Source organism: Nelumbo lutea, chromosome 6, assembly GCF_056320005.1.
Source record: "Nelumbo lutea isolate HS-2025 chromosome 6, American lotus-T2T, whole genome shotgun sequence".
Lineage (NCBI taxonomy): Eukaryota > Viridiplantae > Streptophyta > Magnoliopsida > Proteales > Nelumbonaceae > Nelumbo > Nelumbo lutea.
Window position 1 is genome coordinate 5919212 of NC_142689.1, and position 18394 is coordinate 5937605.

Here is an 18394-nt window from a genome sequence, read left to right on the forward strand (position 1 = left end):
AATGCTGCTGCGTCAAGAACGGTGGTGGGCTGCATGGCTTTTACCTCCATCCGCAATTCTTCCCTGAGTCCACCAACAAAACTGCCGACAAGCGCGTTTTCTAGCTAACCTTGCACGCACACAGCTAACCTTTCGAACGCCATCTGATAATCTTGGACAGAGCTGGTCTGTCGTAGCTTAGCGAGGCTTTCATCATAGTTCTCAAAAGCCGAGACTCCAAATCGCATGGTTAAGGCATCGGTGAAGTCCACCCATGTGGCTCTTGGGTGTCGTCGCCGGTACCACTGGTACCAGACAATCGCCTCTCCTTTTAGGTGTGCGGAAGCTAATGGAACACGATCAGGTCCTTGCGTGTTGTGGTAATCAAAGTATCTTTCTGTGCGCAGAAGCCAGGATGTGGGATCTCCCCCTGCGAAGATGGGAAACTCGATTCTTGTTGTTCTTGATCCGCTTCGATGACTGGTTTCACTGCGCTCTTTCCGATTCGGCGCGGGTGGTTCCTGTTCTAGTCGTTCAAGCAGGGATGCGAAGCTTTCTTTGATTTCTTTGACGTCAGCCGATATTCTTTGCATTTCTCCTTCCATGTTGTCGACCCTGTTCTCCATTGCAGACGACCTTGTGCTTGGCATCTTGGCTCTGATACCAACTTGTTAGGAACTGCCTAACTCAGGGACTTTTTCGAGGAAGCCTGCCTCCTGAACGAGAGAGAGATTGTATTCCCCAAATCAATAATTCCCCTCCTAGCTTCCTTTCCTTATTTATACACTTCTGTTACAATTCTGTTATACCCGCCTCTCCACTTGTCCAGTTTGTTATTTAGTTTGTTCTAGTGGTTGGCTGTTAGTTACATTACTTAAAGGCTGGCGTGGCCTTTTCTTGTACACTTGTATTCCCTTTATTTGTGTCTCAACAAAAAGAAGAGGATGCTTAATCTGTCGCCCCCCTCTTTCTATTTATATTAATTCTGAAGTAAGGATAAGACTGCTTACATGGCAAAATTAAAATCCTAATAAAAGACAACAATTAAAGTCCTAATAAAAGACTAACAACTAATTGTGGATTGACACTTACATAACTAGTAGTTGTATATGAGTACAATAGAAAGAGATGGGGACCACATAGTAGTTGCATACGAGTACAACAGAAAGAGGTGGGGACCACATCAGTGGTTTCTACGCTCCCCCTCAAGTTGGGAATAGATGTTTGTCATTCCCAACTTGCATAGATCTGCTTCTAACTTCTTCTTTGAAGCTGCCTTGGTGAGAAGATCAACAAGCTGCATGTTGGAGCTGATATATAGAAGACAAACTTCTTGAGATGCAACCCTTTCCCTAATAAAATGTCGATCGATTTCAATGTGCTTGGTTCTGTCATGTTGTACTGGGTTATGAGCTATATTAATAGCAACCTGATTATCACAGTACAACATTAGAGGTTTCTCGTAGGTAATACCCAATTCATCAAACAATGATTTCAACCATAGTATTTCAGCCACACCATTTGCCATGGACCGATATTCAGCTACAGCACTGGAACGAAAGACAACATTTTGCTTCTTACTCCTCCAAGAAACAAGGTTACCTCCTACAAAGGCACAATATCCATATGTAGACCTTCTATCACTAACACAACCGGCCCAATCTGCATTTGTGTAAACTTCTATCTTCATGTGATTATTATCCTTAAATATGCCAATATCCTCTCAAGAACAAGTAGGTGGGTAGTTCTGGGAGAGTGCATATACTGACTAACAACACTGACCGCATAGCTGATGTCTGGTCGTGTAAGACAAAGATATAGTAGTTTACCAACTAATCTTTGGAACATAGATTTATCTTCAAGAGGCTCTCCACCTTTTGCACTAATCTTGTGATTCTGTTCAATAGGTGTATCAGCTGGCTTAACACCCAACTTTCCTGTTTCTTCTAACAAATCAAGGACATACTTTCTTTGAGAAACAAAGATTCCATACTTGAACCGAGCTACTTCAATACCCAAGAAATATCGTAACTCTCCCAGGTCCTTTACCTCAAATTCTTGATGGAGAAGTTTCTTAAGAGACTCAATTTTGTTGTTATCACTCCCTGTTACTACAATGTCATCCACATATATAGCAAGTAGAGTCAAGGAAGTATCAACTTTTTTAATAAACAAAGTGTGATCTGATTGAGCCTGCACATGGCCAAACTTTTCAAGGGCTTGTTTGAATCTATCAAACCAAGCTTTGGGGGACTGTTTTAGTCCATACAAAGTTTTATCAACCGACAAACCTTACCTATTTTTGTACTATAAAAACCAGTAGGTAAACTGCATGTACACTTCTTCTTGCAAGTCTCCATTGAGGAAGGAATTTTTAACATCCATTTGGAATAAGGGCCAAGAGTAATTCGCTGCAAGAGATAATAACACTCTGATAGTGGTCATTTTTGCTACTGGTGCAAAAGTCTCCAAGTAATCTATACCATAAGTCTGAGTAAATCCTTTGCAACTAATCGGGCCTTATATCTTTGAATGGAACCATCAGCATTATGTTTCACAGTAAACACCCATCTACATCCAACTGGTTTCTTCCCTTTGGGTTGATCAACTAGCTCCTAGGTATTGTTTCTCAAAAGGGCATCCATTTCTACCTTCATTGCATCTTTCCACTCAGGAATGGTCAGGGCTTCCTATACTGTTCTAGGAATGGGAATATCAACAATTGGTGTAAGAAAGGACTTGTAAGAGGGAGACAGGTGATCATAGGGCAAGAATTGTGAGATGCAATTGGTTGTGGATGAGGTGCAATGGCATTTGCCTTTACGAACTGCAATGGGAAGGTCAAGGTCATTCAATGGAAGTGAGGGCTCAGAAGATGGAGAAGGCTCAACAGTAGAAGGCTCATTTGTAATGGGAGCTGGAAGAGATGTAGTACCTGGATTTGGATCTTCAGAAGGAATTGGGGCTGGCTTGGACTGCTGATGACCGAAATCAACTTGCCTCCATCTTTTGTGATAAACTCTCAAATCCTGACATTTTTGACAACCCTCCCCATTACACCCCTCTTCACTCAATGGAACAGGTAAAGGGACGTCTGATTTGTTAACCCCAACCGTACTACTCTTCCCCTGAGAAGAAACCCTAGAGTAATAAGGTATATCCTCAAAGAAAGTAACATCCATGGATACAAATCTCTTTCTTGAAGTAGGTTTGTAGCATCAATATCCCTTTGAGTTTGTGCATAACCAAGGAAAATACATTTTGAGGCTTTAGGGTCAAATTTGGAATAGTGAGGGCCAAGAGTTTGCACGAAGCAGGTACAACGAAAGGTTTTAAGAGGGACAGAAAACAACTCTTTATCAGGATATAAAAGAGTGAATGGGGGTTTCATGTCAAGAACCCGTGAAGGAATTCGGTTGATGAGATACACAACTGTGAGAATGGCATCTCCCCAGAAATGTATAGGACATTGGAGTTGAATATGATACTTCTAGCTACTTCCGATATGTGCCTATTCTTTCTCTCAGCCACCCCATTCTACTGAGGGGTATGAGGGCAGGTACTCTGATGGATAATCCCATGGTCAAGAAAATAAGAGGCTAGTGATGTTTTAAAGTATTTTCTCGCATTATCGGATCTGGAAATTTTGATTTTTACCCCAAACTGGGTTAAAATCATCTGATGAAAGGTCTGGGTTAGGGTAGGGACCTCATCTCGAGAATGCATCAAGTAGACCCAAGAAAACTGGGTGTAGTCATCAACAAACAGCAAGAAGTATCTGTACCCCTCCATAGCAGTGATGTGATATAGTCCCCAAACATCGGTATGCACAATGTCAAAAGGAACACTACTTCTTTTATTACTTAATGAATAGGTTGTTCTACAATGTTTTCCAAGTTCACAACTTTCACACATTAAATTGGACATCTGGATAGATTCAAATAAACTAGGAAACAAGCTTTTCAAAGACCTAAAGGATAAATGACCCAATCGGTTATGCCAAAGCATGACTTGACCAATAGACTGAGAAACAAAAGACCCTCTAACTTCACTACCGTATCACTGTGAACTTTCTCCAAGCAGATAGATTCCATTTGTCTCACGGCCAGTCCCAATCACCTTTTTTGTCTCAAAGTTCTGAAAAACACATCGATAAGGAAAAAAAGGTTACTGAGCAATTCTGGTTTTTAGTAATGCTGCTAACTGAAAGTAAATTGGTGCTAAGTTTAGGAACATGTAGAACAGAAGACAGGGAAATGGCACTAGACAACTTGATGTCTCCCTTGCCAGAAATGGGAACAAGTGATCCATCAGCAATAGACATCTTGTCTTTATCAGAGGATAAGTGATAGGTAGTAAATAGTGAAGGCAAACCAGTCATATGATCAGATGCACCGGAGTCTATTACCCACCAATGTTCAGTGTTACCTGGAGCTGAAGCATGATAAGCTAAGGCCCGTGTACCTGAATGAGCAAATTGCTGAGGTGGGAGGAGCTGATGTTGTGACTGGCTGAGATGATGATGCTGAATTACCAACCTTCTTTTCCAACTGAGTCAAGGCATCTCGGACAGCAGCTAGAGTGTCTAGTGGTGCTGCTCTTGTGCTTGATGAGGTTCCACAATCAGTAGTAACAGTTGTATTAGCATTCTCCTTTTTGTTCCTGAGTTTTGTGGGAACTAGATGAGGATGTAGCTTCCAACAGGTTTCTTTGGTATGCTTAGGTTTCTTGCAATGTTCACATATCAGGTCCTTCTTGTCTTCCTTCTTCATATCCCTCTCCTTATCCCCCCCCCCAAACTTGGGTTTAGTTGCTGCCAAGGCTGATTCAAGTGGCGAATGTTGTAACATAACTTTCCTTCTACTTTCTTCACTGTGCACTAGAGAGTAAGCTTGTGATAGAGTCACACTATCGCTTGTTAGAAGCTGTTGTCTCAGAATGTCATACTCAAAATTCAGACCAGATAGAAACTCAAATACCCTATTGGTTTCAACCTGCTTTATGTAGGTTTGTGCATCCTTCTAGCTTTCCCACTCAATTGTTTCGAAGTGATCGATCTCATGCCATAAGGATTTCAAGGTGGAAAAATAAACCGAGACTGGCTTCTCTCCTTGGTTAAGGTTATTCACCTTACATTTTAGCTCATAGGCCCTAGCAACATTGAGGGGTTGGGAGTAGGTTTCTTTCATGATCTCCCAAATTTCTTTAGCTATTTTTGCCCATAAATAATTCCGGCTGATATGTGGTTGCATGGAGTTACACAGCCATGTCATAACCAAATAGTCATCATGGCTGATTGGGCCCACTCTAAGTAGTTTGACCCATCAAATTTTACAGCGGTAATCTGAAAACTGTTCTCAAGTATGCTACCAGCACCATCAGCCCCTAAATAGTTTTCCCCTTGGCTCTTAAACTCCATTCTTTGTCAAAAAAAGATTAACAAATGCCTTTTGTATCACTGAGACTGGGTAATTACACCCAGAATTTGCTATCAGCCGAACCCACTTTATCCTTATAGGTCGGCAATCCACCCAAAAAAGATAACCTTCCAAGTACAACTTAGAGTGCAAGGCTGAAACTAACTGCAGCCCTAGAATTGGTGACAGTCAAGAAACTAGAATCTTGAACCTAGAACCAGTCAAAGGTCAAGAAACAAGCCAAGAACACAACCAGTTCAGCCGCACCTCTTAAAGTAACAGAAAAAAAGACTATTCTTTTAATGTATCAAGAACAGTTCAGGAGGAAAAAACTTTCAGTCGAACCTTTGAAATAACCAGAAAAGGCAATCCTTTTAATGGAAAAGATTGACTTCAGCAAAACTCTGGCCGCAACCTTCAAAGATAAGTCTGAACCCTAATCTTGAGGGTTATTCCTTCTGACTTTCTGGCTGCAACCTTCAAAAACAAGTCTGTACCCTAATCTTGAGGGTTCTTCCTTCTGACTCTTCCTGATTGCTGGTCATCCTCTGATGCTTCACCAACAATCTCCAAGATTCAGCCGACGATCCTTTTTTGCTGGAAATTTTCCAACCCTAGGAAATTCTTATGCAGCCGGTCATGTCAGATTATCATAAGATTTCCTAGGTTGTCTCTGATACCATGTAGTTGTATGAGACTACTGACAGCCCAAGCTGTGGTGTATAATCAATGGGAAATTAAGAGGATGAGAGGAGAAAGAGAAAAGAAGAGAAGAAGATTTCGAAGGAAGGATTTCAGAAAAGAAGAGGATGCTTAATCTGCTGCCCCCCCCTCTTTCTATTTATATTAATTGTGAAGTAAGGATAAGACTGCTTACATGGCAAAATTAAAATCCTAGTAAAAGACAACAATTAAAGTCCTAATAAAAGACTAACAACTAATTGTGGACTGACACTTAAATAACTATTAGTTGTATACGAGTACAATAGAAAGAGGTGGGGACCACATCAGTGGTTTCTACATATTTCATGTATTCTCCAATATCTGTTCACTTCTTTGTCATGATAAGCATGTCCGACTAGGAGAGCTATCATGGAATTAGCCATAAATTAAGTGTTTCTGAGCACTTATGTAGGCACGTAAAAGGATTTATTTTGATTTGTTTTCTGAATTTTTTTTCTGAATCAAGTCCAATGTAGGAAAAATCCGTGTTTAACCTGATTTCTTGTTCGATTGCTAACGTGGCATAATTGCGTAAGATCCTGATAAAATTCATTTTCATGTGCAAGATTTCAAATTAAACTTGATGGGGGCATCTTGGCTATTTATTAATTTAGTTTGAGAGGACAAGTCCTTGCCTATTGGTATCTATTAAGGTTGAATGCCTGAATTTCCTTTTTTTTTTTTTTGATGAATAATTTCCTAATTATTTTCTCTCAGGCATTTTCAAGATTGTTTCAAATGAGAAAGTTTGGATAGGGAGTCTTGAGAAAGGATCAAAGATTTTGCTTTGACTTGTAATTGACATCTATTGTGAATAACTGAAATTTGGTCTAGCCAACATCTGTATGTTGTGCATACTCTTTTATTATATCTTCTACTTCTGGGGTTTAGGCCTTTAAGGTTGATATCCTCTCCCAAAAGCACAACGATAATCTTTTCTTACTTGACCAAAAATGGATCAAGGAATGGGGGGAATTGAAAAGGTTGAGGATGATCTAGAAGAAAACAATTTTTTCAAATGACCATTCACTTACCAAAACCAAAAGAATATATGTGGGAGAAGTTAGATAGAACTGTTGCAGTCCAATCTTAGACCTTGTCTGAATAGCTACTTGTTTGGATATCTTTCATTAGACTTGAAAATGTCTTAGACCTTGTCTGAATAGCTACTTGTTTGGATATCTTTCATTAGACTTGAAAATGTTTCCATAACAATTTTTTAAGTGATCTATCCACCTCTTTATGGTTAACAGATACTGTAGTTCTATAAACTTTCTTTACTAACTGAAAAAACAGTATGTATAGTTTGCTCAATAGAAGGGGAAAGAAAAAGAAATAGTGAATGCGAGTAGTATGCATATTATTGTTATTGATGTTCATCCTATATACACCTCTTTTTTCCCTACATTAGTTTAAATACACGCCGTTCCTCAAAAGAGAAAAAAATACAAATAGTTCATTCAATTGGCTTAACCTGCCAGTTTGCCGCATATCAAAGATTCTATAATGCATTAGATTCAACATAAACCAAAGTTTATTGCTGTCAAGCATGCTCAGTACCAGAATTCCTTTTTGGCTTAAACGAGTCTATTACCCAATGTTAGTCCCTTCTATCAGGGTCTTGGGAGTGATGGGCTACCTAACCTTTGGCATTTTTTTTCTAATATTTTACACAGTGATTCTCCCAGACTTGAACTTGCATTCTCACGTTTCTCAACCTGAGATGTTACCATTAAACCAAACAATGGTCTGGCATTTTGTGTTCTAAGAGAAGTATAATTGTAATTATCAAATTCTGCTTTGTGGTAATTTTTCTCATGTATAAAAAATGACTCTTTTCTTCTTCAGTATGGGTTTGGGATCTAGTAGGTTACCCTGGGCACGTTTTGGACCACTATGCTGAACAGTGAGCGAGTATCTGTAAATGTAACTATGCTCATTAAAAAAAGTTGCATCCACAGATCTACAACACAATTGTGTTGTTTCATTTCAGAGCAGTGCATTACTTGTGTGAGCTGTATGATCAATAAGGCTTCTACATTTTATGAGTACAGCTGTGGGAATGAAACCCATATTGAGTTTTCACTCAATTTCCTTTGGTATCACTTTATACTGAGGTTGTGCCCTGGCAGATGACCTAGCTGTGGAAGGGAATGTGCCTGAGGAGGAGGTCCTGTCAGTATTAAATGTACCTCCAGGAAAAATGGGACTTGTCATTGGAAGAAGGGGAGCTTCAATCCAGTCAGTCAAAGAATCTTGCAAGTACTCTCTCTCTCTCTCTCTCTCTCTCTCTCTCGTGTGTGTGTGTGTGTGTTGTTCGTATGTCAGTTATTTTTCTCTTTTTCTTTATTTCAAATGTTATGTTGCAGTGCGGAAATTCTCATTGGAGGTGCCAAGGGACCACCTGACAAGGTTAGTTCGTGCAGTATACAGAACATGTTAAAATCACACTTTTTCGATTCTGGAAAACTCTGCATCCACGATTTTTGCATATCCAGAGTATCATGCAAAAAAATATGTTTTTACTTGGGTCCTAATACCCGGCTTCATGTAGGTATTCATCATTGGACCTGTGAAGCAGGTGAGGAAAGCAGAAGCTATTCTAAGGGGAAGGGTGCTGGAAATGTATTAAGAGCTCCATTGAAATGCCCATCCTTTTCCTGATCTTGTAACTGATGGCTACCAGACCATAAATTGGCCATCCTTGAGACATATACCATGTAAAATTTGAGCTACTTCTTTAACATCTCCAACCTGCCTATCCATAATATGTACAGAGATGATCAGTTGCTGTTTATCTCATGTCAGTATTGATGTTTCTAGTGGAACTGTGGAAGTATATTCCCCAATATTGGTGCTAGAAAAATGAGCCCGGACTGATGAACTGAGCGGCTTGGCTAAATGTGTTGATCAGACTTTATTAGTATCTGCAGCTTTTGGTAAATGCTTTATATGAAATTATGAATACCAGGGTCCAGAGTCGGGCAAAAATTCTGGACCCATTTTGGACCATTTTATGGTGTCGGTTGGTCTGGTTTTGGACCATCCCAAGGGGAAAGTTGGTCCCGACTCCAAAGATAGGTTCCCAAGTTCATATCTAACACATGTAGGGGTGCAAGTCAGGCGGGTTGGACCGGGTTGATGGCCAACTCGGACCCGATCCTAAAATTTGGGCTTAAGGACTAAGCTGGTGAAGTCCGATCTTCCTAATTCGAGCCTAATCCACCCTGTAATTTAATCACTCGAATTGGACTCGGACCTGAGACGAGTTTGAACAAGCCGAAAAACCAAAAAACCCTGACGTTTTGGGCCTGAGTTCAGTCTGAGGACCAAAAGTTCAAATTAAATTCATGTCAAATTTTGCACTGGATCATTTCGGGCTCGGGCTGGGCCCACCCAAGTTGCACCCCAAAACACATGAGACCATGCCAGAGCCAGATGAAAGAGTATGGCTTGGCTGGTCCTTAATTTATACTGACATGCGTCCTTCGTATTTGTTTCGTTGGACCTGTCAAGTTTTATGGATGATGACTGAATTCCAGGAGGGTGTTTGCTTCCGAAATCCTTCTGCGGCGCCCATTTTATATGGGAGTTTGTCGAGTTGCATGTGGATTAGGCAATTAGTAGGAGGAATTTTTGTCTTTTCGGTGGGCGCGTTTTTCAAGCCCAGGAGACATGAAAAACCTAGAGAGTGAGATGTTGGCGTTGTGGCGCATTCATGGCCTCCCATCAGAAATCATGAAAACAAATGATGCAGTTGGATGGAAGAAAAGCAACTGGAAAGAATGTAAAATGACCCAACAGAACACGAGAGGTTGAGTTGCCCACATCAGACTGGATGAATCGATTGTTAGATTGAACCGGTTTATTATAAGGATCGGTTTAAGGCCTATTTACCCCCTGAATCAGGTTAGTATAGAGGCGTATCAATAGCCTCCCAATACGATACGTATTGACCAATATGTGGCTCAATACAGTTAAAAGACAAAAAGGATTAAATCTTCCGAGAAGTAGGGATACACTCGATACAGAATTCTGAATTCCGGCCCTCTCCCCCTATAAACTACATCCTGCCCGTAAATTTGATATTAATTCACAGTCAGCTGCATTCTCCCTATACTATGGGACTATAAAATTCTGATCTGGGCTAATTGGTCATTCTCCATTAAATCTTTGACCTTCCAAGATGGATAATAAAATCATTTTAACTTTGTACCCGGATGTCAATGCTGGCAAAAGGCTGTAGGTTGGTGGTGGAGCCGCAGCAACGATTTGATCCAAATGTTTACCTAACACGATGCCATTGTCAGCTTCGACGCTGCTTCAATTCAAAGTTAGAGAGAAACCAGGTTGAGAGCTTGCAGCCGTGGTTTTTTGAGTTTTAACCTTCAAATGGAGGCTGTGCCCAGAGTGGCCCAAAATTATTTCAGAGGAATAGGACCGTAGGAGAGTTGTTGACGACCTACAATGAGAACAATTAAAGGACATTACAATCTGGTAGCGACCCATTACGGTTACATTCACTTAATGAGACTCCGTCAAGCCTTCTCTACGAGGAATACTTTATTGTGGCCGCGCATGGTAAGCGTGGAACATTTAGAACTACTGAAACCGGTTATTGGAAAAACGCTGAGAAAGTGATTGTTCAGCTTGCAAAGGATAAAGGAGCAAGGAAGGAGGTTTTCAGCTACCGGCGATGAGGGATGGCCATGGCTTTTTCAGTGCTTGAGGCTTTGAGCTTTAGCCTATTGAATGTGACTAACAAACTCCGGTGAATGCATCTTCTTATCCTCAAGCCTCTCCGAATTTGACATGACAAGATCACATCGAGTCTTTTGACAGCGGTCACACTTCTCATCATGCAGTCAAACCTGCATGATGGATATGATAACAGAAGAGTTTTAACCAATCAAAACCCTTCTGTTAATTTTTATAAATACTATCCGATTTATTATCATTTTTATGATGATTATTGATTTGTTATATCATGTATTTCTGATATAGTGGAACCCATATCTTTTAGGCTATGTGGCATTCATAAATATATTAAAAGGCTATTTCATAGTCCAACCTTTATATCTTTTAGGCTATGTTTGGTTTAGAGGGATAGAAAATTAGGGGTGCAATTTGAATTGGCCCGATTTTAATATTTTGCACTGCTTTGGAGTTTGGACTCGAATTCATTCAATTTTTGACAAAATCCCAATCCGAATCTACCCAATTTGCACCCCCACCAGAAGATTGAAGGAAAGTTCTTAATAAAATTTCTTAACAACTTTCCTTCAACTCTTTATTTGTTTCTTATTTTCTCTCAAACCAAGCACAACTTTTATAAAAAGCAGAAAAGATTGGTATGGGTCACATTCTTTCAAATAAAGTGGGTTGCCAGTTAGACATATAACCTAAAATTTCTGAATAAAGAAAAAAACAGCCGTAGACATGAAAGTTGTGCTTGGTATGAGAGAAAATAAGAAACAAATAAAGAGTTGATGGTGGGTCCCAAACAAAATTACAAAACAAAGAAATAGTTGCCCACTCCCAGAAGTCCAGAACCCAGTACCGGGTGGTCATTGATCACTGTTTGAAAGAAGGCAGTTTGATCATTTTAGGATGGCCCACCTTATAAAAAATTGCCACTTGTCAATGTTGTACTGGTTAAACTTGATAGATCTCTTTGTCTTTGGAAATTGGAACCCAAAGCAGTAGACATGACGTCCCTGATTCAACCATATAATTAGAGATTTCCGTTTTGTTTTCTTTGTGACCAAATGAAGATGACATACAACATAAGTAATTTTGGTCATTTTTTCTTATTGAAAAGGGAAAAGGGAAAGAGAGGATCATGGATGATGGAGTTATAGACAGATCACAGATGGACATGGTCCCACTTACAGCTCTACTGTTGTAATTTCCATTTTCCCATGTGAAAGGAGGCAACCGAGTAGAGGAAGGAACCACTCAGGGGAGGCCGCGTAGGCACTACGTTACTCTGTTCACGTGTAGATGCTAATAATACAACGATGAGGCAGGGTGGGCCCTACCCACTTGGTGGTGTGAGTACCTGGGACCATGGGCCAAAGGAGTTGATGAGCTGACCCTCATCCAACCCAAACAAAACTACAAATTACAAAAGCGGTCGAGAGGGAGTTGGTTTACTCTTCTCACTCTTCATTCATACTTTATTACTGTAGGAGTAGGCCGGTGAGGTGACGTAAGCCGAGCCGACAGTTCACGTCCTGTAGAAGAAATAACGCGGGAAGCAAGGAAGAAAGCGACGATTCTGTTCCAGTCGGCATTAAATTCTGCAATTTGAGAGAGCGAGATCAAGGTGAAAATTTTCCGTGGACCACCCTCTCTCTCTCTCGCGCGCTCTCTGACAGAGGAATCGTGGATCTTCAAGGCATACCGTTAATTAAAATCAGTCCAAAAACCTTTTGTAAGAGTAAAGAGGAATTCAAATTGATCGAGGAATCTTGGTCTGCGATCCAGGGAATGATTCTGGGGATTTCGTCTTTGCTACAAACAAAGTATAATTTTCAGACGAAGGAGATTTGGATTTTTCAGAGATACAACACGTTTGGCTGTTTGGAGTGGAGGAGTGAATATGTGAAACGCAGTTGCGCAGGGTCCATTTCAGTAGTCCTTTTCACGGTTTCACCATTTCATTTGCTATTGCACCTCTCTCTCTCTCTCTTCATTTCTGTTTTCGTTAAGTTTTTTTTTTTATTATTAATTTATCCATCCCCACTGCCACTCGCACGGCTTGATTCATTGGAATGATTAATTGATTTAGGTTAAATTCTGTGTCTGAGTGGGGTCAAGTTGGTTAGTTCGGGACCGGGTTGGTGATTGGTCCAAGGTCCAACTTGAATTGAATCCAACCTGGACAAGTGGACATCTCCATCCATCCGTGCGCCAGCTGGCAAGCCTAAAAGAACTTCGTAAGTTTCGGCCTAACAGCCTTTCCATGTGGCAAATAAATGCCTTTGTCTTTTGGGTTTCTGTTAAAAACGTAAAACGAATGGATGGTGGAGTAAGTACGGTGGTGAAACCAGAGTAAAAGACGATCGATGCGAGGGGCCAATCAGACGAACTCTACTACGTGATCTGTTTAGTAAACTTTAACTTCTTACCAAATATATTGGCTTGGCAATTTCCTTCTGTGAAAGGTGAAGCATCGTGTACTCTGGGCGTTTATAATTTTCTATAACTTCTCCATTTCTTCTCTCCTACACATATATGCACAAGCAACTTGTGCGCAAGATATTGGGTTTCCAAGTTGTGTGTCTCAGCTAGGTGCATGCATTTCTATTTCAGGTATTGAACTCTCTCTCTCTCTCTCTCTCTCAACGGGCCACTCTTAAGTCTGAACAAACCTCTAATTTATTTATCCTTTGTTCAGAAAAGGTGAAGAAAAACATTAAGACTTGACAATCAGAGGTGCTGGGCAGTGACAAAAAGAAGCAAGTTCCATGAAAACCGATTCACTGAGCTGTAATCATGGGGTGCATGTGCAATCACTCAGTATATACCCCGAATCCCCCCCCCCTCCTCTCTCTACCCAAGCCACAGTAAGCGTGTATATTTGAGGAGATTATAAAATTAAGAAAAAATAGAATTTGTTAAGTTTGTGTAAACAGACAAACACTTGTGTGTGCTATCTTCCTCACTCTGACTCGCTTGCTTGCCTGCCATTCCCAAGTCCAGACCTGCTACATTACCGCTACCATACATACCACTTTGATTTTTTCAAACTACCTCTCCACCCATTTCAACCCGCACTTAATGTTTCATCTTTAATTTGATTCTTTCTTCTTATTTCTATCCTGTGTTACATTTATTCCATTCTTAATTTGCATGAAGCACCTCTCTCTGTCTCTCTCTCTCTCTCTCTAACCAAAACACACACAGACAAATCTGTATAAATACGTATAGATATAGAGGTACATATTATGTTGATCAGAAATATGCTGTTTTGAAATGGGTAGAAGATTCATAATTAATGGCTCATGAACCTAGCTATTCCATACATGTGGGCCATCAAGTCATTGATCTCGACGTTTCAAATGGTGGGCCATCTCTTGGATGGAAGAAGTTCTAGGCCTTTGCTGAAAAAGAAGAGAGTTCATGCATCAGTACCATCATGTACCTTCTCAATTTATGTGTCGTCTCTGGGTATATGCACTTTTTTTTCTTTTGCGTAGAAATAAAAGATCCAATTCTTCACCTTGTACACATTACACAGCGGTGAGAAGTTAGGGTTTTCTGCTATACATAAAGGATTGTCTACCAACCTAGAAGAATATCTTCTGCAAACAGTAGTAACTCCAATCCTCAGAACCAACCAACCTCCTCCAGTTCAGATCAGTGTTCATTAGAGCTTAACACCATTGGAAGGTGGGTAACAGTTATGTCCTCCTGCATTTCATCAATATTTGCAGGTACAAGGACATTAGACCCTTTCATGGGTCTAGTGAACGGAGACCATCTGTACTGTACAAGTATGCTCTAGTTGCAGTAAAACACCCACAGTATTAGAACGTAAAATACAATGATGTTTATGATGATTAAAACTATGATTAGTTCACTTTTTATGGAAAGAAAGTGGTAGTGCTCCAAAGCTGGACACTGTTACTGCTGTTTGATCAGACATTACAGTTTACAGAGCGCATGAGTAGCAGAAACAACCGAAAGGAGTTGCAGAGCTTTTCCCACTTACTGTTATTGTTAATTAATTAATAACAATTTTCAGCATGGTTCTCAGAATTCTCATGCTCCCCATCTACAATTTTACTCCCAAACCCCAACCAAACTGACATAAAGGACTCATCTTTTTGAAACCCAAGACTTCTCCTTAGCCGAATCATTCTTACATTAATTTTTATTTTATTTTTTTAAGCCCCTCTCATATTTTACATGTTCAAGTACTACAACTACTACAAATAGTAGATGGGACCATCTGTCCTTCCTATATAAACTTATCTCTCAGTCTATATTACATTGTTCCTTCAAGGAAACCCGACTTTGATTTTCTCTCTGTTCATCTTCCTCTTCTGTTCCTTCTCTGGTGTCTTTGTGTATATGTTTTCATCCTGTTTGAATTCTTTGAAAATCTTCGGGACAAGTTGCCAAAACTGACGACGTCAAAGATGACTGTATCTTTCCTTATCACAGTTATCATGATATACAATAAATGACTGTTAATATTGCGGGTAACCCGTTTCACATAAGGTGGTTCAAAGCTGAGTTTCAGTTGATCATCAAATTTATTTCTGTTGTATTCTATTTCGTGAAGCTTTAAACGAGGGGTTGTTTTTGGTAGTTAGCTCGCTCTTCACGCTTTCCAACTCGAGTAGTAGCCAGATCTTCGACAGGTACCTCTGATGCAATCATCAAGTTTCTTTTTATGCATCACAACGCTGATTCTGAGTTTTTCAGTTCTTCTTCAGATGTGCTTTTTGTACTTGGCATGATATACAACTTCAAGCTCTCTTTAGTTTGCTTAAATATCTAATCCTTCTGTTCTTGTTAATTAACTTGATGCTGCAGTTATAGAAGAATAGTCTAGCCGAGATCGAAAACCTTTTCAACCTTGAATTTCGATCAGGTGATGGATTGTCTGGGTTGGGACGACCCACCGCTATGGAGCAATGAACAACATGAAATTGGAGAAGGCTCCATGGCTTCTAATGCCAATGGTGGAATTCTTGGTGGCAAGGTGGATCTCTACGAGGGTGTACTCTTTGATCCAAACATGGAGCTTCGAAGAACGAGGATGTACGACACCAGTTCAGATTTCGAAGGAGTAAGCAAAATGGTCCAGCAGCTAGCTCCAGTCTTGGATTCCATAAATGCAGTAAGGTTAGCTCCCGATACAGTTCTTGCTAGTTCAGGAACTGGCAGCACGTGGACGGAGGCGCTAACTGCGGAGTTAGGCTCTTCTGATGTGGTCAGCAGTTCTTACGGCCTCAACCCACTGAATGATATAATGGCAGATTTTGGCGTGGTAGATCGATTACGAGTTGTCAGTAGTTCTGTTGGAGCCGGCAGGGGCGGAGTTTCTGGCACAGCTGGTTCACTTGAATCCCTGGACTGCTTACTGTCAGCAACTAACAGCAGTACAGACACATCGATGGAAGACGATGGTATTTCTGTGATCTTTTCGGATTGCAAAAATTTATGGAATTTTAACTGTGGTGGTGCTGTTTCATCGGGAGAATCCGAGAACAATGGTTCTAATGGCAGCAACAAAGAGATGGGCTGCCGGGTAAATGAGCTTGATGAAGCAGTCTCACAGGGATCTTCAAATCCATGTGTCAACCATGCCAAATCTTCAGATGCTAGGCCTGACTCTAGTAAGAGAAGCAAGGATGAACAAGAACTCAACGTGGGACCGAATAATCATTATTTCAATCTTCTTCAGTCAGATTCTTCCACAACCGAGGGCGGTTTTCGGCTCATCTCGGAGAATCCACCGAAATCAAAGAAACCCAGATTGGAGAAGCAAAGGTCATCAAACGTCAACTTCCAACAGCCGAATTCTTCTTCATCTTCAGCTGTTGAGCCAGATACCGAGGCCATAGCACAAATGAAGGAAATGATTTACCGAGCTGCGGCTTTCAGGCCTGTGAATTTAGGCTTGGAGGTGGTGGAGAAGCCCAAGAGGAAGAATGTCAGAATTTCAAGTGATCCACAAACTATGGCTGCCAGACATAGGAGGGAGAGAATAAGTGAGAGAATCAGGGTGTTACAAAGGCTGGTTCCTGGGGGAAGCAAGATGGACACTGCTACTATGCTTGATGAGGCTGCAAACTATCTCAAGTTCCTCAGATCACAAGTCAAAGTCCTAGAAGCTCTTGGTCACAAGGTCCCAGATGCTGTAAATTGCACCTCCACCAATCTTCCCTTCTGTTCATCACCATTTAACCACCCTTTTCCCATGCAAACATTTTTCTCACTTCCAAAGCCCTAGTCAAGATTCCTTCTCCCACACCCAAATGAGCAAATATCGTACATACTTCATTCCAAGTAACTATTAACCAAACTCCGAAGGAGAAGACCTAACCCAAGACCCATAATCACAATCATCACCAATTCACCATGACCAAAGGCCCAAATTGAAACCCTTATCTTCATCAATGTTACATCTTTCTGTGATCAAGGGTTTTTGGAAAGGCATTAGCACACTGCACAACCAGTGAGCATGAAAAGGTTTATCAATTATCACTGTTGTGAGAATACCCACTTACCAAGAAGAAAAAAAAATAAAAACAAATGAGAAAAAGAACTTTCTCATACGAAAAGCTTAACAATTATAACACTTATGATTAATATCAAGGGGTTGGATGCAGAAAGTTGTAGAAAGTGGTCATCACTTCTTTTTTTTTTTTGTTTTTGTATGTTCTTTGGGTTCTTGCTTGTACTTAAACTAACTTTTAATTTATTGGAGATCTTTATGGTCTTTTTTTAAATGTTTTATGTCAGCTACACGATGCAAGGGAAGTGACATTCTCTTATATTAGGGCCTGTGAGCCCTAGTCAGTCTGTCTCCCTGATTCAAGCCAAGGCGTGCTCTTGAAATTCACTCCGACCCTAGTGTCAAGCACGTGTAACCTATATTACTCTGTTTTTGGCAGATGGGCTTGTCATTGATGCATCAATTCTACCATTTCTAATCTCAGATATTTTTATAGAAGGTGATGATAATGCTGAGGTTGGTCATGGTTTATTTTATGTGGTTGCCTTGCCTGTCTCTCGCTGGAATCCTTTGATAAAATATCTGTTGCAAAAGGCCCGGACTTCGTATTATTATGCAAAATGGTGGGAACAGGAGGGACTTCGTATTATTATCCTTCGATAAAAAAAAAACAAAATGGTGGGAACAGGAGGGGCTGTCTGTGGATTCCAGCTTGGAATATTATGCAAATTCATTGGCTCAATCTATTCAAATTTCAAAGGTAGATATCTTTTCTGTTGGACTGGACCCAAAAGTCTGTATTGTTACCATCTTAGTATCTTATCGCAATAAGTTAGGCAATGAATGCATGCATGAAACACGACGCCATCATGGTGATGTATCTGCTAGATCTTTGAAACCAAAAATCTGAACTGACGTCTATAACCATGCAGTCCACATGTTTAGTTTTGTTGGGCATTCATAATTTTCTCAGGATTCGTTTGATTCGCAGTCAGACGGGTCTGTTTGGTTCTTTGCCGGAATCCCAATCACAATCTCTCGGAATTGAATGGAAATGGCCTATTCCTATAATCTGTTT

General features: G+C 40.4%; 1 protein-coding gene and 1 pseudogene across 5 annotated transcripts in view; both read left to right on the forward strand.

Moving 5' to 3' along the window:
* The window catches only part of LOC148847033 (uncharacterized), a 41945-nt gene extending 32882 nt beyond the window's left edge, over positions 1 to 9063 (forward strand). For all 4 annotated transcript variants that reach the window (XM_088949376.1, XM_088949374.1, XM_088949373.1 and 1 more), the window contains exons 8-10: positions 8252 to 8381; positions 8489 to 8531; positions 8674 to 9063. In XM_088949376.1, coding sequence (XP_088805502.1) covers positions 8252 to 8381; positions 8489 to 8531; positions 8674 to 8751 — 251 coding nt within the window. In that variant the 3' untranslated portion in view covers positions 8752 to 9063. The remainder of the gene's footprint in view (positions 1 to 8251; positions 8382 to 8488; positions 8532 to 8673) is intronic.
* A 3210-nt stretch (positions 9064 to 12273) lies between these two features.
* On the forward strand, positions 12274 to 17590 carry LOC148847034 (transcription factor bHLH87 pseudogene; annotated as a pseudogene). The gene is made up of 3 exons (XR_016100924.1): positions 12274 to 13436; positions 13522 to 15493; positions 15669 to 17590. The product of XR_016100924.1 is annotated as a transcription factor bHLH87 pseudogene (transcript).
* Positions 17591 to 18394: the final 804 nt, after the last annotated feature.